This window comes from Melanotaenia boesemani, chromosome 5 (genome assembly GCF_017639745.1).
Source record: "Melanotaenia boesemani isolate fMelBoe1 chromosome 5, fMelBoe1.pri, whole genome shotgun sequence".
Classification (NCBI taxonomy): Eukaryota; Metazoa; Chordata; class Actinopteri; order Atheriniformes; family Melanotaeniidae; genus Melanotaenia; species Melanotaenia boesemani.
The window spans coordinates 21,153,594-21,181,484 of record NC_055686.1 but is presented as its reverse complement, the minus strand read 5'-3'; the positions used below and the strand labels follow the sequence as shown (position 1 = coordinate 21,181,484).

The following is a 27,891-nucleotide window of genomic DNA, read 5'->3' as shown; positions in this document are numbered from 1 at the left end:
TACAATTGTGCCTTTTTATTCTTTTTTCCATTCATTCATTCTTCGATGTGTGAAGGCTTTTAATTTATTTATAAGAAAGGCTATTTCTTATCCAATACTGGATAGGATAAGTTAAAATAAATAAACAAAGAAATAATCCACCAAATACTAATTTACTGTCTGTGTGGGATAAAAGTATATATAAAGTTTTTAAAAGAAATTATTAAACACCGTGGTAAACAGACTGTCTTATTTGTAACTGCTTTTTTTTTTTTTGTTTTGTTTTTTTTTGGTTTGCTTGTTTGTTTGGTTGGTTTTTCTTCTGGTATCAAATGGGAAAACTTATGTTTGTGATAAAGATGCATCAAAAAGAAAGCAACACTCATTCATTGGATTTTGTTGCTAAATATGCAACAAGCATATATGACTTCTTATGACGTCTCTAAAAGGCATGGAATGGCCTACTGAAATAACGAATCATAAAATGGTAGATTACACTCGGTTCAAGTGGAAACAATCCGGTTAAAGTAACAATAATCTTGTGACATGAAAAATTTTATTGCCAAAATGAATCAAAGGTTAGAAAACATTAACCTGACATTACCATCTTCAGCATGTGAATATCCTCACAAAACTAAAGCAGCATCTGGCTTCAACAGTGAATCTAACGCGCCAACAGAAAGCCAAAATTTATAAAAATACTGATATTACAAACTGGAAAGCAGAAGTCTAATAGTCCCTCTGATGCTTATTGAAATATATGTTTGAAACAAAATGTTTTGTCTATCACCTAATAACTACAAAATCCAAACAGAAATGATCCACTTGCTAAACATGTTGTATGTCGTCAACGTACGACCACGACATTTTTAATCTTATGCCGTGACGGCCTGTGTGGCGACCACTGTCGTGGTCGACGGCTGATGTCTGGCCCTGATCTTCACCTCGCGATTCATCTGGCACCAGACACATACGTAGCACCAACAGACTGTACAGCAGTCATCACAGCATGAGCCCTGCAGGGGGGGAGAGGAGAAAGAGGAGAAAGGACGATGGGATAAGTCCAGTAGTCAGTCACTGCTTCTACTATTAAATTGAAAGAATAAAAAAAGATTTTCCCCTCAATTTTCTATGAGAGAACCATAACACTATATTAATCTAAATATTAAATACAAACTCCTTTGGGCTAAAAAAAAAAAAAAAATCCAGCTGCCTATATGTAACTAATATGAAACTGTTGAACATGGAAATGAGTTTATAATGGTCACACTCCACCCCAAGCTTCACACAATCAGGATTAAAAAAATATACATATATATATATATATTTACCAAAACCTGATAACACCCACAAACACATGCCTCTTGAGTGCAATGTGAAAGTGCTTAATCTGCATCCATTTTTGTGTAAAATGACGGCAGTAGACAGGTTTTAACTGGTTCCAGCTCCGGCAATGTTTGACAACATTTGAAACGGACGGCCCTATTTACGTATGTAAGGAAGGATATGGTCTTAACCTGATGATTTAAGAGTTGTGAACTTGCTTTTGGGTCAGGATTACAATTAAGTTATGTTTAGGGTTAGGTATTAAGTTGTGATGTTAAGATTAGGCTAGGGACTAGGGATGGATTGGGTCAATGGAGAGCCTTTTAAAAAACATTTTAAAAGTTTAAACTGTGCTTTGTTTAGTGCTGGTGCACGAATTTTCAGCTCCAGCACAACTAGTGAAATTTTTAGGTCTTGAGCTGTTTCTTTATACCTCTTGAATGTCTGTTTTCCTTACATGGTTTCAGAAATAGTATTGAGTATTTTTTTTTATTTGTTTGTTGTTTGTTTTTTGCTACTGCATTTGAAATTCTAATATCGGAACAAACCACAACCCTCCCATCAGCTTCAGGTCTAAGACCTTTGGCCTTAAAGCAGTTTTCATCTGCCTTCACATCCACAACCAGCACACAGGAAGAGCACACTACCAAAGCTTATTAGCTGTTCACCTTACTACTACAGGTGGCAATACTCACATTGCTTGACATTGTAGTCTGCTTCCTGCATTTGGTTTGCTTTTAGGGAACTGAAAACTGCTTTTCTAGGTGGACTATAATTGACTTCATTGCTGCACAGCATTGTGGTTGCAGCCTTAGAGTTGCAGCAGCCTCATCTTTTACCATCAGTCAATCCACAAAGCTCATGTCATACTGGGCTTTGTTATGCTGAAAAGAGCCAACTAGCCCTTGAAACCAAAAACACATTTAAATGGAGACCTCTCTGTAACAAAAACTAAATGCTGTGCCTTGAGAAGTGCTGTTAGTCCACTTGTTCTTTGCAGTGTTGCGGTGCAGGTTGCTTAAAAAAAGGCAAATCTCACGAGCTTTAGGAGACATTTAAGTTGATAATACACCGTTATAACGCTGTAAATCAAACCCATGAACCCTATGTCTTTATGGCTTCAGGATGTGACTATATGAATTTCTTGGTTGTCTGGTTTTATCATTGCAACTAAATATTTTACATAAATGTAACCAAGCTTGAAGGCTGTACTTGAAATCCCCTGAGCACACAGTATTGAATCTGCTGTTGCTGCTCCCATGTGAGGATATAATATAGTCCCACCTTAAGCAAATACACCTGCAACAGAAACACAGATAAAAGACTAAAACATTTCTATAGGGAATTTATACATTCAATCTTTCCCATGTTTACATTGGCATAATCAGCCTATAGAGAACTAGAACTACAACATTTGCATCTAAGTAGAGGAACTACACTTTGTGGAAATACAGATTACTTTATGCGATTTCATACAGTTATGTAAAAAGTAAGAAGCTAGTCAGTCTTTCAGTGTCCAGGAGTTTTCATAGCTATCAGAACAAAATAATATTGTCATCTGGTTCTCGCCAGATCTTAAATTTAGGTTGATAAAATCTCAGATGAACAGCAAAACATAACATCTAGGTGTGTGATAACACGATGCCAAGGAGGAAAGACATCAGCAATGATTTTGGAGAAGTAATTGTTGCCGCTCATCAATCTGTGAAGGGTAATAAGGTCATTTCTCATACAATGTTCAGAGAAATGGCAGAAAAAAAACACAGTTACATCACAGACTCAGATTATTAACGTTCAAAACAGTATATTTATAAAAAGACTGAGCAAGTTTAGCTTGTCAGGAGCAAACCTCGTTTTTTAAAAGATGCATCTGAACAAACCATATTTCTGTAACAATGGGTACCAAGCGTTCTTACCTTTTTACGAAGATCATGGTGTTAATGAAAATCTTCTTATCCTGGATGTGCTCTTGGGGGAATAATAAAGCTAATCTATCTATCTACATCAACAAATGTACAACAGAATGGCTGAAACAAAAGAAGTCAAGGTGCTGCAGTGACCGAGTCAAAGTCCAGACCTTAACTTTGTGAAACGTTGAGGTAGAAGATGTAACCTAAATGAGCATCAACAACCTTCAATGTAAACTGAAGCAATATTGTAAAGAAGAGTGGGGCTAAAATTCATCCACATTGATAAAAGAGATTGATAACATCACCCAGAAAATAACGTTAAGTTATTGCTGCTAAAGGTTTTACAAGATAAATAAATTATGGAAATGTATTTGGCTTTTCAAACACTGCTTCTGCATTTTGGATTAATTTAATTCTTGTCCAGTCTATTATTTCAAAGTGCCAAAAGTGAAATCATTTATTTTAAATGATCTACTCAGTTAATATTTTGATAATTTCAGAATTTCAAAAAGACTCAGTTTGTCTAAAAAATAGATTGCATTAGATGCATCTTAGAAGGGTCACTCGGACTTAAAGTCAACACATTCAATGTGAAATCCTGGGATTTGACTTTGGATCAATACACAGATTCAAAGACATTTTAACATGTGTCCCAACTCCCATGCATTTTCTGGACTTACGGGGATGTCGTAGCGCTCTCTGATGGAGGAGCGGAGTACGCAGGACACCACACCGCAGAAATCCAGGAGGGGCATACCACAGCACCAGCCATGTTTACCGGCTGTCTCACACTGCATGCAGGGGAAACACCAATAACCACAGCAGCCTGGTGGGCACAAGAAGATTATTCAGCTTGAGGGTTCAAAATGAAAGAGGCTGCAACTTTCTTCTCTTTTTTGTCAACATTGAATAAAAATAAGTAGGGCCGGGCGATATATCAGATATACTCGATGTATTCCGAGAAGTTTTACATGCGATATATAAAATGTCTATATATATCGAGTACAAACATGACACGACAGCGTTTAAAGCGTCTCCATGTGATTTTCTTTGTAGTTTAGCTTCTCTCACTCACAGCCCACTGCCCCGCCCATCCAGAAAACTTACCTGTGCGCATGCACGTTGTTTCAGGGGGGACATGAAAGAAGCATGCAGCTAGCTAGCTAGTCTAGGATCATTAAGAGATGGAAGCTGAATGCAAGACGTCTATTTTAACCAGTAATAAATGACGACAAAGACGAGGAGACTAATTGTTCGTGTTTCCTGATGGTCATGAAGTTCTTAGTAGACCAGAGCAGGAAACTCCTCCACCTGCTTCTCCTCCTCACGCTGCTCTTATTACGAGATAAGAGCTAATCTTAAACCAGATATTTTTGCCTGTTTTACAGGTGATGCAACTATTTCCAACGTGCTCTCTGCTGATGTGAGTGTAGCTCATCTGTGTGTGCATGCTGCACAGCATCTATAGACATAATGTAATTACATGTCAACATAAGATAAATAAAACCAGGCTGTTTAGTTTTTATAATAAAATGACTAAATATAAACCTCTTCTAGAGGAAAGAGGATCTTAGATTACTTCTGTTGTGACCTGATGCAAAATTATAACAACCTAAACAGCTCCATAGTACAAAATAAAAAGTTTGCTGAAGGGGAAAATTCCAATAAGATGAATTTTGCTGAGTTTACTTAAATCTAACTGGTGTCTTTTTATGCACCATAACATTGAATTCAATATTCACAGTGCTTTAGAGGAGATCTCAAAACATCAGGATGTATATCGTGTATCGGGATAAAGAGAAAAAATATGGGGATATCAGTTCTGGGCCAATAAATCACCCAGCCCTAAAATGAAGTTGGTTCTTTCTTCTGATGACCACAATATAACTTTGTCTTCAGTGGAGAAGCCCAAATAACCCACTGTATTCTACCTGCTCAGTACAAACAATGAGCATGCAGCAGAGTATTTATCTGCATGTTTTTATGTCTTCCATGGAGCTGCCATTACTGCAGTATCTCCACTCTGATCTCAGGTTTTTAACTGAGTGTAGAGGAGTCCCTCCTCTTAAGGGTATTAGGGTGTGTGTTCACTCTTTGGTTGAAACGTGCTGGCAAGGTGCTCGAGAACTCTGTGACAACAATATTTAGACACTGTTTTATAAGAACTATCAAGCAAGCTGTGATGTTTGAAGAGTTTTTTTGAATGTCACCAACTATTTTAAATCTCCCCACAGTCTTAAGTATAATTAAGATCACATTCAAACACCTAACTGAGCTCAAACAATGTTGGATCCTGAAACTGAACTAATAATCAACTGATGGATGTTATGCTCTGTTTGTGCTCTTGGCTATTTGCCAATTCTTAGTCAACACAGGAGTAAATTTACTCCTGTTATAAACTCAAATTCAAACATGTTTTTCATTTACTGTATGCCTTTATCTCTAACCACTTCCAAGTTACAGTCTTTTGAACTCTAAATGTCTCAACATCCATTATCTTAAAGTGGCATATCTTCTTTATGATCAAATAAAAAGAATGCAGAAATACTTCTTTTTTCCTGTGCTGGTTAACTTACAGGTGCCCATATCAGTGCAGCAGTCGCAGAGGCCGGTGCTCCATCTTCCAGGACCTTGACCGGTGGTGACTGACACCATCTGGACTGACTGATGGACAGGCATGCTCGGAGCATACGGAGCATACGGAGCAGCCGGAGCATACGGAGCATACGGAGCAGCCGGAGCAGCCGGAGCATACGGAGCAGCCGGAGCATACGGAGCAGCCGGAGCAGCCGGAGCATACGGAGCAGCCGGAGCAGCCGGAGCAGCCAGAGCAGATGGAGCAGACGTGACAACTGTGGAACTGGAGCTTATCATGGTAATTAGCAGGCGAAAGGCAGGCTACACCCTGGACAGGTCACCAGCCCACTGCAGGATCAACACAGAGAAACAAACATGAGGACGCGATGCTAACCATCATATCAAGTTACAATATATGTATTAATCTATCCATTCAGACCTAGACAGGTCATGTGTGCTAAAATGCATATTTTAATTGTGTATGGTCATACACCTTTTTAAGTAGATCATATAGTAGCTATAGTCATTGTTGGTGTTGACATCTTTTGGTTATGTGGTTTTTCAGTGAGCAGGACTTGTAAAGGTTGGAACATATGAAATAAACCATCAAACGAGGCATGTATGTACCAAAGATAATGATGTCCCTAAATAGGTTCATGTTAAGCATTACTCTCAAAATGTGTGTTTTTTATATGCAGTTATGTGTATTTACTCATTTAACTATTAGTAATGTGTCATTTGTTAACAAGTCGGCACAAAAAGCCAAATCTTCAGCCTCGACTAGTCAGTCCATGTAGGCAGCGGCAGGACTTCTTAATGATGGACACAACATGCAGCCAATTACATGCAAGGTCAGACTAGGATCATGCCATTATATGAAAGAAGGATTGGAGGGCAGAGGATGATCCAAAGACAGCAAACATTTTTGCTGTTTAAACATAATCAGTCCGGCATGAGGGCCACAGCTTTTAGTTGTCAGTGTGCAATAATGGAAGCATTATACACCTAAAAACTCAATTACTGGTGAAATGTTATTGAGTATTTCTCCTTTTATTTCCCCAGTGTTCCTAGTATTCTTTTCAGTATTTTATTGATCCATATTTACAACATGTTGTTTGGTAATTATGGACAACATTTAGAAATGTCAAACTTTATTGTCTGTGAGTCATTTCCAGGTAAATATACAATGCAAATGACTTGTAAATGGCTGCATGCTGATTCAGATGGGCTATTTAAGTTAGTTTTTAATATCAGTCACAATATTCATAGTACCCTATTTGACAACCACTGATAGCCAGGAAAGCTGAATCTTTTAAGTCTGCTGGTCCAAGTTTTTAGGACTCTGAGTCTGCCAGAGGGGAGGGTGGTGAACAGTGTCCTCCTGGGTGAGGTTGCTTCGGATTTCCAAAAGGAGATTGACAAAGAAAAAAAAGTGAAGAGAAAAGGGAAAGAGGATGAGCAGTCACACGAAGAAGCAAGAAGGGAAAGAACCAGGAGCATGTGAAGAGATGAACTGAACTCTGAGTTTTTTTGTTTTCTTTCCTTCAAATGTAATGTTAAAAAAAAAAACAAACATTGGATATTAGATCTGAAATTAAATGTCTCCTTATACATCATCATACAGACGTTTAATCGTTCTTTCTACATATAAATTATTATAATGCTAAAGCTGTTCTCCATTATACGAATAAGTATTAGGACCACTGAAGAAATAAAAAATTTAATTCTGAGGAAAAAGTTAGAATTCTGACTTTTTTCTCAGAATTTAATTTTTTTTTTCTTCAGTGGCCCTAATACTTTTCCGTACCATTATTTTAGTCGGACAAAAATAAAAGTTTACTTACCTTTTTCAAAAGTTCAGAGAGCAAGAAGATGATGAACTGTGAGTGAGCTGTGACAGTTTGGGTTCTCCTTTTTCTTGCAAGTCCAGCCCCCCCAAAGTCTCATTGGGGGCGAAACCAGTCATGTAAATCCACTGTAAGTAACCAACTGTTTAACAGCAGGACTTCTAAAGTGACAATTGCATCAATATTTCAGTTGAAATTTTGATCAGTTCAGGCTTTAACATTAAATCAAGGGTTTTTATTGTTGTTTTTAGAGAGGAAAAAAAGAAAAATACATCAACTGATTGTTTCTGCAACATGAAATGTCCTTGAGGTCATTTTAAAATAAATCTTAATTTTATTTTTTCATCTTGACAGCATGCTCTCTTTCATACAAAATGAAAAAAGACAAATAATCCCATGGTAGCACCTGCAGATTGCAGGGGAAGACAGAGGAGTAAGGATAAAAAGTAACGCTGCAGTGGCGACCCTAAGAGGCAGTGGGGATTATTACACATCATAAACAGTTGGATGAAAAATAGGAGGCCTCTTAGGGTCACTCCCACTTTGAATCAAGACAGAGCAGCGACAATGTGGAGAGTTTGCAGTGACCCTGAAGGGACCCCATCTCCACCTCCAGGAGAGAGTGGGTTTATAAAAATGAGACGTTTTCTGTCTGGCAGTGACAAAAGAAAGATATAAAAACAGTAAGACTGTAGAGGAGACCAAAGCATTAATTAGTAGTGCAGATAATCCACAACATATTCAGCTCAGAGCAGCTCAGTCTGTCCTTCTGATGGCTACCTGTGAGGAGGCTGGAAATAAAAACAGATAACTTGGATAATATCAAGTTAAAGCTGTCTAGTTCAGCTTTACTGTAAAGCTAAGAATGTTAAATTATAGAATTCATAGGCCAGAAATCTGATATGTAATACTAAAGTTCATAGATGGAAGTGTGTGCAAGTGGTGTTTATATTTTATTTTCCATGTCCAGTCGGCTTTACGCTTCTGAAAACTATTCATGTATTTACTCTATTAGCTTTAAATCAAATCCTAAAGAATTGTAATGCAGGTTTCAGCACGTAGTTTAATATTTTGTATTGGAACTACATTGGATCATATTGCCCCTTTTTAATTAAATAAAAATAGTAAATAATGAAGTAAAAGTAGACGAAGTGAAACCTGTCAAAGAACATTTTAAAATAGCACTTGAAGAATTTACTGCTGTTACAACAATGCCTTTAAAGATAACATTATTAATATATTTCTGCCATTTTTATAAGTAAACAATATCACAGTACAAAAGCAGTGAACACTGGTTGGAGGGGCCCCCTATGAAATTTTGCTTGGGGCCCCCAGAGACCTAAGAATCGCCTCTGGTTGTACCAACAATGGTCTTTCTGAGCACACACAAGGTGTCTCTTCATTTATGGCCTCGACCTGAGTGGGCTACATAAAATGTGGAAAGCAGGTTTGAATGTATTGTCGCTAACCACAGCTGAAATATATGAAAGATTGATTTTACTGTTATTTTACTGCTCATCTCTGTACAGGACAGCGTTCGTGTGGGTGGGGGCAGCAGTGTGAGGGTTCAACTGTAGAGGAAATGCATGTTAGGCTAGTCTAGTTTACTTACTCCCACAGTAAATGACATATTGTATAATTGTGTTTTTTATAAGCAACCCTGTGTTTTAACATGCTACCTCCACCATGTTTAAATTCTTTAGTTATTTTAATAATTGTCTGCTCCTCTATGGTAAAGTAGGCTACTGTGCAGGTTTTCTCCATGTGCAGGTTTATGTGAGTTCGCACAGATCAAGACTGGAAAACCTGGGTTGGTAATCAGCTGCGTAGTAACACTTATTGGGATTGCAAACGTCTGGGTAAATCAATCCGGGAATGTTGATCCTGCTTTGTAGCACAGGCCTCTGGTAGCACCATCATACAAACAGGAAGATATGGACACACCTGAGCAGGAGGTGGCAGCAGCACACAAGAAAATGAGTTGATGGGTTGTAGATTTGTAAGCAGAACATTCTTCTTTATTAACTGATTAAGGCAGGAAGGATCTGTAAAAATATACGTGAACAAGTCATCTGGAAAAATGAGAGGCAGAAACATAAATGCACAGATTAAGATATCAGAAAAGCTTAATTTTGCATTACTAGATTATAGGTTAATATCTTGTTTTCAGACATTGGTAAAGTAATTCAGTGGTTCTTCAAAACAATGTGTAGTACTGGCTGGAAAAATCACAGGGACATTCAGCTTTGTTTGAAAAGTTGTAAACCCTTTAAAATGCTTAAGTTCTGTATTAGAGATAATGACGTTGAGCTTGAGCCTGTCTGCTCGAGTCTGTGTCGACCAATGACACGGAAGTGTCGTAAACATTGTTCCGATAGTCTAGACCCCTGCTGTTTTTGTTTGTTTTGTTTGTTTTTTGTTGTTAGTTTGTTTGTTTTTGCAACAGTGCCATCTACTGGATGATTGTAAAACCGCAACTGTATTTCTGGAGCAGCAGGTCCTCCAGACCCCAGACAAAATGTTTCCAGGACGAAATTGTCTGGAAACTGCAACTACTAAATCAGCGTCAAACTCAAAGACCCATTTTTCTCAAAAGTTAAACTTTTAACATTTTATAAGAAGTTACAATCTTAAAGTAAACATTACATTGCACCCAATTAAAAATACTCATATTTAATTGCTCATGAAGCTTCAAACTAATCTATAGAAAATCTATAAAACTATAAAGTTTTTAAAAGAAATTATTAAACACAGTGGTAAACAGGCCTGTCTTATTTGTAACTGTTTTTTATTTTGTTTGTTTGTTTTTTTGGTTGGTTTTTCTTCTGATATCAAATGTAAAAAATTTATGTTTGTAATAAAGATGCATCAAAAAGAAAGCAACACTCATTCATAAGATTTTGTTGCTAAATATGCAACAAGCATATATGACGTCTTATGACGTCTCTAAAAGGCATGGAATGTGAACAAAGGCCTACTGAAATAACGAATCATAAAATGGTAGATTACACTCGGTTCAAGTGGAAACAATCCGGTTAAAGTAACAATAATCTTGTGACATGAAAAATTTTATTGCCAAAATGAATCAAAGGTTAGAAAACATTAACCTGACATTACCATCTTCAGCATGTGAATATCCTCACAAAACTAAAGCAGCATCTGGCTTCAACAGTGAATCTAACGCGCCAACAGAAAGCCAAAATTTATAAAAATACTGATATTACAAACTGGAAAGCAGAAGTCTAATAGTCCCTCTGATGCTTATTGAAATAAATGTTTGAAACAAAATGTTTTGTCTATCACCTAATAACTACAAAAATCCAAAAAGAAATGATCCACTTGTTAAACATGTTGTATGTTGTTAACATATGACCACGACATTTGCATCTTATGCCCTGACGACCTGTGTGGCGACCACTGACGTGGTCGACGACTGATGTCTGGCCCTGATCTTCACCTCGCGATTCATCTGGCACCAGGCACATACGTAGCACCAAAAGAATTTACAGCAGTCATCACAGCATGAGCCCTGCAGGGGGGGAGAGGAGAAAGAGGAGAAAGGAAGATGGGATAAGTCCAGTAGTCGGTCACTGCTGCTACTATTAAATTGAAAGTACTTAATCTGCATCCATTCTTGTGTAAAATGATGGCAGTAGACAGGTTTTAACTGGTTCCAGCTTGGCATGTACACAACACTTGGGTCTTATCTTCTCTAAGGATTCTGAGTGAAGCGTATCTCTACCACCCATAACATCTCACATGCTGGTTCTAAAACTGACAGAAACAACTCACAGACATGAAGAAATTAGACTGAATAATTTTTTCCTCTCTTTTTAAAATAGTTTTAACCTGTGATGAGGACAGCTGGTAGATTCACTGTGTGAGGTCTACATCCACAGTCCAGTCAAAGGTTGTAAACTAAAGGTCCTTTTATGGTCTGTTTTTACGGAGTGCAGCTATCTGTTGTTTGACGCAGAAGATGAACAATACCGCAGGACATCACGGGAGCAGTGCTGAGCAGAATTGCTGACATGCAATCAGCGAAAGAAACAAACCAGAGAAGAAGAAGAGGATCAGAAGGAGGGGGAAAAAAAGCAAAAGAAGAGTTAAGACGAACACAACAACTGTAGAAATTGTGCACGCTTTTAAAGACTATATGTGAATGTTAAAGGCGTGTCGTGTGGTTGGAAACAACTTCAAACAATGTCTCAAATGATGTCAGCTCGTGGGAGTGTTTTTTTTGTTTGTATTTTGCTACTGGATTTGAAATTCTAATATCGTTACAAACCACAACCCTCCCATCAGCTTCAGGTCTATTATTATTTTTTAATAAGTTGCACATTTTTTACAGAATTTGGCCTTAAAGCAGTTCTCCTCTGCCTTCACATCCACAATCAGCAAACAGGAAGAGCACACTACCAAAGCTTATTAGCTTTTCACCTTACTACTACAGGTGGCAATACCCACATTGCTTGACACTGTAGTCTGCTTCCTGCATTTGGTTTGCTTTTAGGGAACTAAACACTGCTTTTCTAGGTGGACTATAAATAACTTCATTGCTCCACAGCATTGTGGTTGCAGCCTTAGAGTTGCAGCAGCCTCATCTTTTACCTTCAGTCAATCCGCAAAGCTCATGTCGTACTGAGCTTTGTTAATAAAACAGCCATCAGGAAAGTCTAGATAAAACAATTAAACCCAGTGCATCCATTAATCCATGATCACTGGGTCTTTAGGGATGCTGAAAAGGGCCAACTAGCCCTTGAAACCAAAAACACATTTAAATGGAGACCTCTCTGTAACAAAAACTAAATGCTGTGCTCTGAGAAGTGCTGTTAGTCCACTTGTTCTTTGCAGTGTTGCGGTGCAGGTTGCTTAAAAAAAGGCAAATCTCACGAGCTTTGGGAGACATTTAAGGTGATAATACACTGTTATAACGCTGTAAATCAAACCCATGAACCCTATGTCTTTATGGCTTCAGGATGTTACTATATGAATTTCTTGGTTGTCTGGTTTTACCATTGCAACTAAATATTTTACATAAATGTAACCAAGCTTGAAGGCTTTACTTGAAATCCCCTGAGCACACAGTATTGAATCTGCTGTTGCTGCTCCCATGTGAGGATATAATATAGCCCCACCTTAAGCAAATACACCTGCAACAGAAACACAGATAAAAGACTAAAAAAATACTTTTGTGTTATTTTCTGCCACAAACTCAGTCAACCACAAAGATTAATGAGTGGATTAAAAAAGTTGGGGCTGTGATTGGTATCACCCCTGATTCTCTGGACGTCATACTGGGTAAGAAAATCAGTTCTAAATTAGGAACTATTTTATTTCTAGAAAGCCATCCTCTACACAACGTTTTTAATAGTTTTAAAAGCTCTTTTAGTGAATGTCTTGTTATTCCTCAGTGCTCTGCTGAACTACTTCTACTTGCAGCTGTCAGATTTTTATGGTAAATGGTCAGTATTTATATTCCGCTTTCTGTACCTGGAATGATACCCAAAGCACTTTACATTATACATCACATTCACACACACATTCACACACTGATGATGGAAGTTGCCATGCAAGGTGCTAACCACCACCCATGTTTACATTGTGTCCTGTGGTGTCTTGCTCAGTGACACCTCGACATGAGCTCAACAGGCTGAGGATCAAACCGACAACCCTCAGGCTACAAGACGACCACCCTACCCACTGAACCACGCCGCATTGAACATTTGTCATTTTTGTATTGATCCATGTTTTGAGTATCTTTATTTTCTCTGAGCTTATTGTTGAGCTCCTTTTTTACAGTTTCTGTGTTTGTGTCTGAATGTGTGTAATGTTTGGTGGCAAGCAGGCTTGGGGGAATAATAAAGCTAATCTATCTATCTACATCAACAAATGTACAACAGAATGGCTGAAACAAAAGAAGTCAAGGTGCTGCAGTGACCGAGTCAAAGTCCAGACCTCAACTGTGTGAAACGTTGAGGTAGAAGATGTAACCTAAATGAGCATCAACAACCTTCAATGTAAACTGAAGCAATATTGTAAAGAAGAGTGGGGCTAAAATTCATTCACATTGATAAAAGAGATTGATAACATCACCCAAAAAATAACGTGAAGTTATTGCTGTTAAAGGTTTTACAAGATAAATAAATTATGGAAATGTATTTGGCTTTTCAAACACTGCTTCTGCATTTTGGATTAATCTAATTCTTGTCCAGTCTATTATTTTAAAGTGCCAAAAGTGAAATCATTTATTTTAAATTATCTACTCAGTTAATATTTTGATGATTTCAGAATTTCAGAAAGACTCAGTTTGTCTAAAAAATAGATCGCATTAGATGCATCTTAGAAGGGTCACTCGGACTTAAACACACTTAAGTCAACACATTCAATGTGAAATCCTGGGATTTGACTTTGGATCAATACACAGATTCAAAGACATTTTAACATGTGTCCCAACTCCCATGCATTTTCTGGACTTACAGGGATGCCGTGGCGCTCTCTGATGGAGGAGCGAAGTAAGCAGGACACCACACAGCAGACATCCAGGAGGGGCATGCAGCAGCACCAGCCATGTTTACTGGCTGTCTCACACTGCATGCAGGGGAAACACCAAAGACCACAGCAGCCTGGTGGGCACAAGAAGATTATTCAACTTGGGGGTTCAAAATGAAAGAGGCTGCAACCTTCTTCTCTTTTTTGTCTACATTGTATAGAAATAAGTAGGGCCGGGCGATATATCAGATATACTCGATGTATTCCGAGAAGTTTTACATGCGATATATAAAATGTCTATATATATCAAGTACAAACATGACACGACAGCGTTTAAGCGTCTCCATGTGATTTTCTTTGTAGTTTAGCTTCTCTCACTCACAGCCCACTGCCCCGCCCATCCAGAAAACTTACCTGTGCGCATGCACGTTGTTTCAGGGGGGACATGAAAGAAGCATGCAGCTAGCTAGCTAGCTAGTCTACGATCGTCAGGCTGTTTAGTTTTTATAATAAAATGACTAAATATAAACCTCTTCTAGAGGAAAGAGGATCTTAGATTACTTTTGTTGTGATCTCTTACAAAATTAAAACAACCTAAATAATAACACTTTAATATAAAATAATCAAATGAACAAATATATCAGATATTGAGTATTTATAGAAAATAAAATAAACCTAATCTTCTAGGATTGGTGGGAGTTGTTGGGACGTTGGGGCACCCCTCTAATATTACAGTCGGGAAAACTCTGGGTTTTATTAAATGTTTAAGTGCAGCTCCATAGTACAAAATAAAAAGTTTGTTGAAGGGGAAAATTCCAATAAAGATGAATTTTGCTGAGTTTACTTAAATCTAACTAGTATCTTTTTATGCACCATAACATTGAATTCAATATTCACAGTGTTTTAGAGGAGATTTCAAAACATCAGGATGTATATCGTGTATCGGGATAAAGAGAAAAAATATCGGGATATCAGTTCTGGGCCAATAAATCACCCAGCCCTAAAATGAAGTTGGTTCTTTCTTCTGATGGCCACAATATAACTTTGTCTTCAGTGGAGAAGCCCAAATAACCCACTGTATTCTACCTGCTCAGTACAAACAATGAGCATGCAGCAGAGTATTTATCTGCATGTTTTTATGTCTTCCATGGAGCTGCCATTACTGCAGTATCTCCACTCTGATCTCAGGTTTTTAACTGAGTGTAGAGGAGTCCCTTCTCTTAAGGGTATTAGGGTGTGTGTTCACTCTTTGGTTGAAACGTGCTGGCAAGGTGCTCGAGAACTCTGTGACAACAATATTTAGACACTGTTTTATAAGAACTAGCAAGCAGGCTGTGATGTTTGAAGAGTTTTTTTGAATGTCACCAACTATTTTAAATCTCCTCACAGTCTTAAGTATAATTAAGATCACATTCAAACACCTAACTGAGCTCAAACATTGTTGGATCCTGAAACTGAATAATCAACTGATGGATGTTATGCTCTGTTTATGCTCTTGGCTATTTGCCAATTCTTAGTCAACTGACGAGTAAATTTACTCCCGTCATAAACTCAGGTTCAAACATGTTTTTCATTTACTGTATGCCTTTATCTCTAACCACTTCCAAGTTACATTCTTTTGAACTCTAAATATTTCAACATCCAGTATCTTGAAGTGGCATATCTTCTCTATGATCAAATAAAAAGAATGCAGAAATACTTCTTTTTTCTTGTGCTGTTTCACTTACAGGTGCCCATGTCAGAGCAGCAGTCGCAGAGGTCGGTGCTCCATCTTCCAGGACTTTGACCGGAGGTGACTGACACCATCTGGACTGACTGATGGACAGCCATGCTGGGAACAGACGTGACAACTGTGGAAAAGCAGAGTGGCTCATTTTTTCATATCAGGTTCATTCATTCATTTATTTTCTGGTTGCTGGGAAGCTGGAGCTTATCAAAGCAATTGGCAGGCAAGGCTACAGCCTGGACAAATCACCAGCCCACTGCAGGACCAACACAGAGAGACAAACATGAGGACGCGATGCTGACCACCACATCAAGTTACAATATTTGTATTAATACATCCATTCAGACCTAGACAGGTCATGTGTGCTAAAATGCATATTTTAATTGTGTATGGTCATACGCCTTTTTAAGTAGGTCATATAGTAGCTATAGTCATTGTTGGTGTTGACATCTTTTGGTTATGTGGTTTTTCAGTGAGCAGGACTTGTAAAGGTTGGAACTTATGAAATAAACCATCAAACGAGGCATGTATGTACCAAAGATAACGATGTCCTTAAATGGGTTCATGTTAAGCATTGCTCTCAAACTGTGTTTTTATATGAAGTTATATGTATTTACTCATTTAAGAATTAGTAATGTGTCATTTGTGAACAAGTCGGCACAAAAAGCCAAATCTTCAGCCTCTGCTAGTCAGTCCATGTAGGCAGGGGCAGGACTTCTTAATGATGGACACAACATGCAGCCAATTACATGCAAGGTCAGACTAGACTAACACAGATTTTAACAAGTCCTCCATGCCTGCATCAGAGGCTGCATGTGAGGACTTTGCAGACCACTTCAGAAGTAAGATCAATGTTATTAAATCCAGTCTTTTATCTCAACTACATGTTGATTTTAACAGAACTAAGGCATTGTCTTTATCTGAGGAAACACTGGAGAGTTTTGTCCTGGTTGATGCGAAAATGCTTGGTCGAGTTTTCTCCCAACTAAACCCAACAACCTGCCTTTTAGACCCAATTCCCACATCACTTTTATAATTTCTTTAAGCCTGAGCTTTTAAACATAGTAAATTACTCTCTTCACATGGGCGTCTTCCCTGCTGCCTTTAAAACGGTGGTGGTGAGGCCCCTTCTGAAGAAGAGTAATTTAGATCCAAACATTCCTGATAACTACCGACCTTTTGAAGTGAAATGGCAGAAAGAAGTGGTTTTATTCAATTGCATGAGTTTTTGAATAAACAAAAATTGTTAATGACCTTAGACTTAATTTAGACTCACAGAAACTTTCTGTCCTGGTTTTACTGGATCTTAGTGCCACCTTCGATACAGCTGATCACCAGATTTTATTAGACAGACTCAGAAGTCTGGTGGGCCTCTCAGGTACTGTTCTTAAATGGTTTTACTACTATCTCACACACATCAGAAATATAACAAAAACTGGATTTTATCATCTTAAAAATATCGCCAGAGTCTGCCCATTTCTCTCCCTTGCCAGCACGGAAATGCTGATGCATGCCTTTATTTCAAGTAAATTAGATTACTGTAATGCCCTGCTTTCTGGTCTTCCTAAAAAGTACATCTTAAACCTACAGCTACTTCAGAACTCAGCAACATGTGTTCTGACGAGGACCAGAGGACGGGAACACATCACACCAGTTTTAAAACCGCTGCATTGGCTCCCCATGCATTTCAGGATTGATTTTAAGGTTCTTTTAGTAGTTTATAAATGTCTTAATGGTCTTGGGCCATCTTATTTATCTGACTTTCTTTTAAGTCATGAACCCTCGCGGACCCTGAGGTCCTCTGGTACTGGCCTTTTGGTTGTTCCAAGGGTGAGGACCAAGACATACGGCGAGGCCTCTTTCCATTGTTACGGCCCTCGTCTGTGGAACAGTCTGTCAGAGGGCCTCAGGGCTGCTGAGAACGTTGATGTTTTTAAAAAGAGGCTTAAGACCTTTTCATTTTACTCAACTGTACTACTTATTTATTTATTCATTTACTTATTTATCGATTCATTCTTAGCTGTTTTTATTGTTTCTTAAGGTTGTTTAATTTTAATTGTAACTCCAGTGTTTTCATTGTGGGGATCCTCCACGCCGAGGGTTTTGCCTGCTTGGTCTGGGGGCCTGAGGCCCTGCACTGCAGCCTTTTGGCTGTGGTGTCGGCCCCGGTCTGTCCTGAGGGGTGGTTGCCGCTGTTGGACATGGGTGGACTGACCCCTGGTGTGGATGGATCCCCATGACACTGATATTGTTTCCTCACAGCAGCAGATGCTTATCACTTTTAGTATTTTATAATAACATTCAGTTCAAGACAAAAATAAGAAGGGGGAGGGGGGGGCTGCTTGGTGTGTGTGCGTGTGTGTGTGTGTGCGGCTGTGTGAAATATTTTGGTGAGTGTTTCTATTATTATGTATTTCCACTTTGTTTTGTTTTTAATATGCATAAATGTTTTTAATCATGTAAAGCACTTTGTGTTGCCTGAACCATAACAGCAGATCAGCACAACTTCTGCATGGAAGTCACAGCACAAACATGTGTGTTGCCGCTTGAAATGCTTTGTTTCAGTTTCATGTGAGATGCAGAAAAGAAGTGTTGAAATGGGGCACTATAATACTAATACTAACACTGAAAGATGGCATACAACCAAAACTGGTTTTGTTCACTGATGTGGAACCATTATTCAGAAGAGAACTAACGTTCTTTATTCTTCTGCTGTCACTATCACAGCGTGATAGACTGTGAAAAACACACAATGATAAGACCAGCACATATTTAAACCTTTAAATGAATTATGCATTTTTATTTGATTTGATATTTTATTTGAAGATTTATCTTCCATTGACAATGCTGCGTTGTCTAAACAAGGAGCTTTCCAGTGTTGTTTATGATTTATTACAACAAATACACAGACTGCTGTGGGTTGTAACCAACGGGAATAAAAACCAAACATACAAACAAAAACAGCCAAAACTGCTGCAAGCCACTAAACATCACATCATACTATAAAAGTCTAAATGAAGAAAAAAATGGTCCGATATCAAAGTTAATGTAAAAAAAAGGAATGCTGCACATCAGTGAAGCAGCCTCAGGAGGAGGTTCAGAGATGAAGGAGATAAGATTATCATTAGATAAACTCTCTGACTTCCAGCCAACACATTTAAGAAAAAGTGAAAACTAAGCGTCTCGGACATGCCGTCCTCAGATAGGGCCAGGAGGTAAACATGGGCGAGCCCAGAATATGACTTTCATTCTGGCTACACAGCATTTCTGTTTCCTATTGCTAGCTCCAGTTGAATCAAATCAATTCAGGAAATTATTGGTGTTAATCAGCCCTTATAGTACCCTATTTGACAACCACTGCCCTAGATAACCAGGAAAGCTGAATCTTTTAAGTCTGCTGGTCCAAGTTTTTAGGACTCTGAGACTGCCAGAGGGGAGGGTGGTGAACTGTGTCCTCCTGGGTGAGGTTGCTTCGGATTTCCGAAAGGATATTGACAAAAAAAGTGAAGAGAAAAGGGAAAGAGGATGAGCAGTCACATGAAGGAGAAAGAAGGGAAAGCATCAGGAGCATGTGAAGAGATGAACTGAACTCTGAGTTTTTTCGTTTTCTTTCCTTCAAATGTAATGTTAAAAAAAAAATATTGGATATTAGATCTGAAATTAGATGTCTCCTTATCTCTGGTGAAATTGAGGTTAAATCAAAAGTGCTCAAATGCGTGAAGTCCCTTTGACTTCCGAAATTTTACTGTAACATATTTCAACGAGGCGTTTCAGTTCTTCAAATAACAAGAGTTTGCATAAGTTAAGCACATTGTCACGGCAGGTCGAAAATGTCCGTGGCAAAAGCCCTACAAGTTGTTTTTTTATGCGTATACACGAGGTCATTGTTTTTAAATTAACAGGTTCTCTAACCGTGTTTTAATTTATTATAATGCTACAAACTGTTCTCCATTATTTTAGTCGGACAAAAATACAAAAATTTACTTACCTTTTTAAAAAGTTCAGAGAGCAAGAAGATAATGAACATGTGAGTGAGCTGTGAGAGTTTGTTTCTCGTTTTCTAGCAAGTCCAGCCCCCCAAGTCTCCCTCCACATAAACGTTTACTTATCACTCAGTGGGGACGAAACCAGTCATATAAATCCACTTAAGTAACCAACTGTTTAACAGCAGGACTTCTAAAGTGACTATTGCATCAATAGTTCAGTTGAAATTTTGATCAGTTCAGGCTTTAGTCAGGCTTAATCAAGGGTTTTTATTTTTGTTTTTAGAGGGGAAAAAAACAATTTACACCAAATCAAATCAAATCAAACTTTATTTATGTAGCACTTTTCATGCAGGATTGCAGCACAAAGTGCTTCGCATAATAAAAATGCAACAGTTTTTGCATCTTAAAACCTAAGTCACAACCAAGTTTCATTCAAAGCACACACACGAAGATAAAAAAAGCACATGCATATTAAAACCAAAATAAGCCTTTACACATCAAAAAATATCTCGACATATGGGAAAATTTCAAGCTGGGAACTGGTTCCCTCACAGCAGAAGACCAGCCCAGACCTGCTTTTTTTTTTTTTTTTTTTTTTTGCTGTGCTACTTTTTCAGTTACAATTTCAGTTCCTTTTCCTGACAAAGAGCACACATTTTAGTTTCATCCAGGTGCTTAAAACCCTTGAAAATGTTTGAATTTTTAATCTGAATTACCTTCTTTTCATGCACCAGTTTCTCCAGCTCCAGCTTTGCTATTATAATTTGCAGTTCTTGTTTTTAATGTTGAGTTATAACTTTCTTTTGTATAGAGCCCCCTCACAGAGTCTGCTCCGACCTTAAACAAGTCAAATACACACATTTACTTTAATGTATATGCATAGTCATTTTTCATGGCTCTCTAATGCCAATGTGATACTGACTACCCTCATTAAATTAGAGCTCATTCCATCTTCTGACTGTCTTGTGGTGGCTTGTCTTGAGGTGGACACCACAGGCTCAGGTTCATGACTCTTCCCATGAAATAAGCATTGCAATTGATTATTTATAGGATAAAGAGCACTTGAGCACACTTATTAGTACAACAAGCCGACCACCACCAGTAGTGAGACAGTAAAGGTACATCCGTGTGTCAAGACAGGCAAATTGTTAAGTGCATAAAATTAGAAAATAATAACTGAATTGTACTCAAAAGCGTTGCTTGCCACCAGAAAAACCAGGTAGATGCTTGGGGCCCTGAGGCAGAGGAGGGCCTCTAAGAGTCAAGCAAGTTTAAATCAAGACAGATAATTATATTAATTCATTTTGACAGCATGCTCTCTTTCATACTAAATGAAAAAGACAAATAATTCCATGGTAGCACCTGCAGATTGCAGGGGAAGACAGAGGAGTAAGGATAAAAAGTAACGCTGCAGTGGCGACCCTAAGAGGCAGTGGGGATTATTACACATCATAAACAGTTGGATGAAAAATAGGAGGCCTCTTAGGGTCACTCCCACTTTGAATCAAGACAGAGCAGCGACAATGTGGAGAGTTTGCAGTGACCCTGAAGGGACCCCATCTCCACCTCCAGGAGAGAGTGGGTTTATAAAAATGAGACGTTTTCTGTCTGGCAGTGACAAAAGAAAGATATAAAAACAGTAAGACTGTAGAGGAGACCAAAGCATTAATTAGTAGTGCAGATAATCCACAAGATATTCAGCTCAGAGCAGCTCAGTCTGTCCTTCTGATGGCTACCTGTGAGGAGGCTGGAAATAAAAACAGATAACTTGGATAATATCAAGTTAAAGCTGTCTAGTTCAGCTTTACTGTAAAGCTAAGAATGTTAAATTATAGAATTCATAGGCCAGAAATCTGATATGTAATACTAAAGTTCATAGATGGAAGTGTGTGCAAGTGGTGTTTATATTTTATCTTCCATGTCCAGTCGGCTTTACGCTTCTGAAAACTATTCATGTATTTACTCTATTAGCTTTAAATCAAATCCTAAAGAATTATAATGCAGGTTTCAGCACGTAGTTTAATATTTTGTATTGGAACTACATTAGATCATATTGCCCCTTTTTAATTAAATACAAATAGTAAATAATGAAGTAAAAGTTGAAGAAGTGAAAGCTGTCAAAGAACATTTTAAAATAGCACTTGAAGAATTTACTGCTGTTACAACAATGCCTTTAAAGATAACATTATTAATATATTTCTGCCATTTTTATAAGTAAACAATATCACAGTACAAAAGCAGTGAACACTGGTTGGAGGGGCCCCCTATGAAATTTTGCTTGGGGTCCCCAGAGACCTAAGAATCGCCTCTGGTTGTACCAACAATGGTCTTTCTGAGCACACACAAGGTGTCTCTTCATTTATGGCCTCGACCTGAGTGGGCTACTGTGAAAGAAATTTAGCTGCATATGGTAATCACTCATATACACTCGTATTAATCACATGTAATTTTCTTTATTCATTTAATATTGTTAATCCATTTACTTTTCATGTGTGAACCATAACATGCTGCATTTAGGAGTTATTTGCAGCCACATCCAAATATACTGGAATGATCTTCTTTGGTATTGATCTGTCATGGCTCATTGGTAAATTAAAATGGATAATATGGCTCTTTGAGATCAAGGTGTCAAACATATATAAAAGAAGAAAAATACATGCTATTTTACTTTTAAGAATCAACACTGAAGACCTGATCTATATTTCAATCAAGCAAACTAAGGATTTGAAATCTGTCAGAAAGAAGAACAAGAAAAAAGAGGATGGATTAATAAACAGTTTGCTTAGAGGAAAATAAATCCCTGGCACTTAGAGAAAATGGTGATTAATAAATGGTAAAAAAAAAAAAGCAAATTAAAGGAGCTCCTCTTTTAATTGTCAGCAAATAACCAGATAACCAGATGGAAATTAGTTAAAGTAAAAGAAAGGAAACTTGAAAAACTAGTTCAACAAACCTACATTAATATAGGTAAAATATTTTTTATTTTGGTTGTTGTTGTTATTTGCAAAAACACAGGAAAGTGCACTATAAGAATTAATACAGAGGGACCAGGAGAAAATACAAACTATTTCATAATAATCTGATATCCATGGATGTTTTAAACTGATTCTCTTGTAAAATAAAAATAAAGAATTTGTAAAAGAATAAAAGAGAAAAAGCTGCTCGAGCTAAATTTGGTGATGATGGAAACATAATTAACAGAAATTTAAATTGGCCTAATGTCCATATCATCTTGGAGTTTAAAGAATTGATTAAGAAAACTCCAGCAGGCTTCATGTCTTTCCAAAACGATGCCACATTGGCCTTTATGGATCCTCCTACATGCAGGGAAAATCTACCTGCTCTGATTTGACTTTTCTGCAGAACGAGTGACGTAACTGACAAAGTTCTGACTGACCTGAACGAACAGACTGACGTTTACTTGACCTTTTCCTTCCAGCAGGATTTTCTCCAGGACGCTACTCTGCTTCCACACAGGGATGGTTGCTGTGCTTCATAATGCCGCTAACTCTGATGCCATTAACCAGAAACACCTTTATTTTCCTGATAACCAGGACTGATGATGTGGATCTGCCTACAGGAGAAGACGTCTATACTAAATCTCTTTTGAATATGTGTATGTACATTTTAAAATCAAACATGATATTGACCCTTGTGACATTTTGGGATAAACTTTAACAGGTGGAGAAAATTATCACCATGTACACATGTGCTTGTGCTGTTTAAGTCATCTTATCATACTGCTGATGCTGGCTGCTTTCACAGGGGTGATACCGGAGCAGTCGACTTCAGGATCCAGTCGTACAATTTCGTTATTTATAATAACTTGTTTTTCTAGATTACAGGAACAAGCAGATTTTATAATAGATATCTGATATGTTTATGTTGGTATGTGCATGTGTGGCACTATCCTGTGGATGGTTTGAGTGAAAGTCAATGATGTGTTTTAGAATGTTTGTTTGTCCTCATCTTTCTCTCATAAAGCTGGTTGCTCTGGCGACGCAGATACTGTTCTAAAAACCGGATGGTAAGCTGGTTTTGGACGTGTCTCGGGTTGCTGACCTTGGCAGGCACCGTTACTTCTGTTTGTCTCACTCCGCTCGACGTCTCCCTACTTCTCCTCCTCGCTCCCTCTCTCCTCTGCCCCTCCCTTCGCATTCTCTGCTTTGCATGCTGACGGCTCTCTACCTCCTCCTGACCTGCATGAGGATGTGTAACCAGACAAGGTTGAACCTCAGTCCATTTCAGGTTCTCTCTAGCAGGCCTCCTGGTCTTGGAATTGAGCCGGCCCTACCTGGAATCGTCATTGGTGAGGATTCAGTGTTGGTTTATTCCGAAACCTTTTCCTTGTGCTGTTAGGGTTCCTGTCTGTCTTCCCTGTGTGTGTGTGTGTGTTCCTGGATTGCCCTAGTGTGTGCGTCTGGCTCCCTCTGTCTGTCTTGTACGTCATGTCTGTTCCCAGCCAGGAGAATCACAATAGCAGCAGTCACCTCACCTGGGCTGATCGTCATACCAGGACCTCATCCACCAATCAACCACTACAGTACTTAAACACCGGACCTTTCTTCATTCCTCGCCGGGTCGTCCAGTTACTCACCTGGTAGATCGTTGCCGCTCTAGTTCTTTGTCTACATTCTACGCGTTTCTCATAATCCTGTCTTGTCTCCAGATTCCTGCTTCTCCAGATCTTATCAGTCCATCCTGCCTCACCCACCTCCTAGATAAGTCTGCCTCCAGCTCCTGTCAGCTCCGTGCAACGCTCCACCTGCCACCCACTCTACCTGGTCAACCGTGAACTCCTGTGGTCCCTGGATCCCACACTCAGATCAATCTGTTTCTGGATGCAGCTCAGAAACTCTATTAAACCCTTTAACAAGAAAACTAACCATTCTCTGCTGTTTGGTTGTTCAGCGTTTGCATCTTGGGGTCCAGTAATCATTCCTGCCTGACTCATCGTAACTTCTGCTTTCTGAGGCTTTACAGGTGGTGATAGCAGCTGGCTGTGTGCTGGCTGAGCATTCCTGATGCTTCTAACTACATTTCAGCTGTTTTACATTATTTACGGGACCTCATGCAGGTGATGACTTGTACTTATGATGATATTGGTTTACTGGTTTTACCTGGGTTGGTAATCAGCTGCGTAGTAACACTTATTGGGATTGCAAACGTCTGGGTAAATCAATCCGGGAATGTTGATCCTGCTTTGTAGCACAGGCCTCTGGTAGCACCATCATACAAACAGGAAGATATGGACACACCTGAGCAGGAGGTGGCAGCAGCACACAAGAAAATGAGTTGATGGGTTGTAGATTTGTAAGCAGAACATTCTTCTTTATTAACTGATTAAGGCAGGAAGGATCTGTAAAAATATACGTGAACAAGTCATCTGGAAAAATGAGAGGCAGAAACATAAATGCACAGATTAAGATATCAGAAAAGCTTCATTTTGCATTATTAGATTATAGGTTAATATCTTGTTTTCAGACATTGGTAAAGTAATTCAGTGGTTCTTCAAAACAATGTGTAGTAATGGCTGGAAAAATCACAGGGACATTCAGCTTTGTTTGAAAAGTTGTAAACCCTTTAAAATGCTTAAGTTTTGTATTAGAGATAATGACGTTGAGCTTGAGCCTGTCTGCTCGAGTCTGTGTCGACCAATGACACGGAAGTGTCAAGAACATTGTTCCGATAGTCTAGACCCCTGCTGTTTTTGTTTGTTTGTTTTGTTTGTTTTTGCAACAGTGCCATCTACTGGATGATTGTAAAACCGCAACTGTATTTCTGGAGCAGCAGGTCCTCCAGACCCCAGACAAAAAGTTTCCAGGATGAAATTGTCTGGAAACTGCAACTACTAAATCAGCGTCAAACTCAAAGACCCATTTTTCTCAAAAGTTACACTTTTAACATTTTATAAGAAGTTACAATCTTAAAGTAAACGTTATTTTAAACCCAATTAAAATACTCATTTTTAATTGCACATGAAGCTTTAAACTAATCTATAGAAAATCATAAAACTATAAAGTTTTTAAAAGAAATTATTAAGCACAGTGGTAAACAGGCCTGTCTTATTTGTAACTGTTTTTTTGTTTGTTATTTGTTTTTTTTTGGTTTGCTTCTTTGGTTGGTTGGTTTTTCTTCTGATATCAAATGAGAAAATGTATGTTCGTGATAAAGATGCATCAAAAAGAAAGCAACACTTATTCATAAGATTTTGTTGCTAAATATGCAACAAGCATATATGACGTCTTATGACGTCTCTAAAAGGCATGGAATGGCCTACTGAGATAACGAATCATAAAATGGTAGATTACACTCGGTTCAAGTGGAAACAATCAGGTTAAAATTATAATAATCTTGTGACATGAAAAATTTTATTGCCAAAATGAATCAAAGGTTAGAAAACATTAACCTGACATTACCATCTTCAGCATGTGAATATCCTCACAAAAGTAAAGCAGCATCTGGCTTCAACAGTGAATCTAACGCGCCAACAGAAAGCCAAAATTTATAAAAATACTGATATTACAAACTGGAAAGCAGAAGTCTAATAGTCCCTCTGATGCTGATTGAAATATATGTTTGAAACAAAATGTTTTGTCTATCACCTAATAACTACAAAAATCCAAACATAAATGATCCACTTGCTAAACATGTTGTATGTCGTCAACGTACGACCACGGCATTTGAATCTTATGCCCTGACGACCTGTGTGGTGACCACTGATGTGGTCGATGGCTGATATCTGGTCCTGATCTTCACCTCGCGATTCATCTGGCACCAGGCACATACGTAGCACCAACAGAATTTACAGCAGTCATCACAGAATGAGCCCTGCAGGGGGGGAGAGGAGAAAGAGGAGAGAGGACGATGGGATAAGTCCAGTAGTCAGTCACTGCTGCTACTATTAGATTGAAAGAATAAAAAAAGATTTTCCCCTCAATTTTCTATGACAAAACCATAACACTATATTAATCTAAATATTAAATACAAACTCCTTTAGGTAAAAAATAAAATAAATCCAGCTGCCTATATGTAAAACACAACACTTGGTTGGGTCTTATCTTCTCTAAGGATTCTTAGTGAAACAAATATATAGGATCAGGAAGAGGGAAAAAAAGCTAAATAAGAGTGAAGACGAGCACAATAACTGTAGAAATTGTGCACGCTTTAAAAAAAAAAGACTATATGTGAATGTTAAAGGCGTGTCGGGTGGTTGGAAACAACTTCAAACAATGTCTCAAATGATGTCAGTTCGTGGGAGTGTTTTTTTTTTTTTGTTTGTATTTTGCTACTGGATTTGAAATTCTAATATCGTTACAAACCACAACCCTCCCATCAGCTTCTGGTCTATTATTATTATTTAATAAGTTGCACATTTTTTACGGGATTTGGCCTTAAAGCAGTTTTCATCTGCCTTCACATCCACAACCAGCAAACAGGAAGAGCACACTACCAAAGCTTATTAGCTTTTCACCTTACTGCTACAGGTGGCAACACTCACATTGCTTAACATTGTAGTCTGCTTCCTGCATGTGGTTTGCTTTTAGGGAACTGAAAACTGCTTTTCTAGGTGGACTATAATTGACTTCATTGCTGCACAGCATTGTGGTTGCAGCCTTAGATTTGCAGCAGCCTCATCTTTTATCTTCAGTCAATCCACAAAGCTCATGTCGTACTGGGCTTTGTTAATAAAACAGCCATCAGGAAAGTCTAGATAAAACAATAAAACCCAGGGCATCCATTAATCCATGATCACTGGGTCTTTAGGGATGCTGAAAAGGGCCAACTAACCCTTGAAACCAAAAACACATTTAAATGGAGACCTCTCTGTAACAAAAACTAAATGCTGTGCTCTGAGAAGTGCTGTTAGTCCACTTGTTCTTTGCAGTGTTGCGGTGCAGGTTGCTTAAAAAAAGGCAAATCTCACGAGCTTTGGGAGACATTTAAGGTGATAATACACTGTTATAACGCTGTAAATCAAACCCATGAACCCTATGTCTTTATGGCTTCAGGATGTTACTATATGAATTTCTTGGTTGTCTGGTTTT

The 27,891-nt window shown here is 38.3% G+C and overlaps 2 protein-coding genes across 12 annotated transcripts in view; both read right to left on the bottom strand.

Moving 5' to 3' along the window:
* Positions 1-521: 521 nt before the first annotated feature.
* Positions 522-25,458, bottom strand: LOC121639403 (placenta-specific gene 8 protein-like). 3 transcript variants are annotated; one of them, XM_041984602.1, is made up of 6 exons: positions 24,964-25,458; positions 7,637-9,445; positions 7,065-7,186; positions 5,792-6,140; positions 3,896-4,041; positions 522-995 (listed from the first exon to the last, which is right to left on the bottom strand). In XM_041984602.1, exons 4-6 carry the CDS (start codon positions 6,087-6,089, stop codon positions 855-857), a joined length of 585 nt encoding a protein of 194 aa, XP_041840536.1. In that variant the 5' UTR covers positions 6,090-6,140; positions 7,065-7,186; positions 7,637-9,445; positions 24,964-25,458; the 3' UTR covers positions 522-854. The 3 variants fall into 3 exon arrangements, with proteins under 3 accessions (XP_041840536.1, XP_041840535.1, XP_041840537.1); XM_041984601.1 differs by lacking the exon at positions 7,065-7,186; XM_041984603.1 differs by lacking the exons at positions 7,065-7,186; positions 24,964-25,458 and adding an exon at positions 12,043-12,055 and having other exon boundaries at positions 7,637-7,672.
* Positions 9,632-27,891, bottom strand: part of LOC121639404 (placenta-specific gene 8 protein-like) — a 63,553-nt gene continuing 45,293 nt past the window's right edge. For 3 of the 9 annotated variants that reach the window (XM_041984611.1, XM_041984613.1, XM_041984612.1), the window contains 3 exons: positions 15,859-15,981; positions 14,120-14,265; positions 10,695-11,168 (listed from right to left, as the gene is read on the bottom strand). In XM_041984611.1, coding sequence (XP_041840545.1) covers positions 11,028-11,168; positions 14,120-14,265; positions 15,859-15,961 — 390 coding nt within the window. In that variant the 5' untranslated portion in view covers positions 15,962-15,981 and the 3' untranslated portion in view covers positions 10,695-11,027. Of the gene's footprint in view, positions 11,169-14,119; positions 14,266-15,858; positions 15,982-19,845; positions 19,990-25,548; positions 26,675-27,891 lie in introns of those variants that run through there. The other 6 variants (XM_041984605.1, XM_041984604.1, XM_041984609.1 and 3 more) reach the window with 5 other exon arrangements.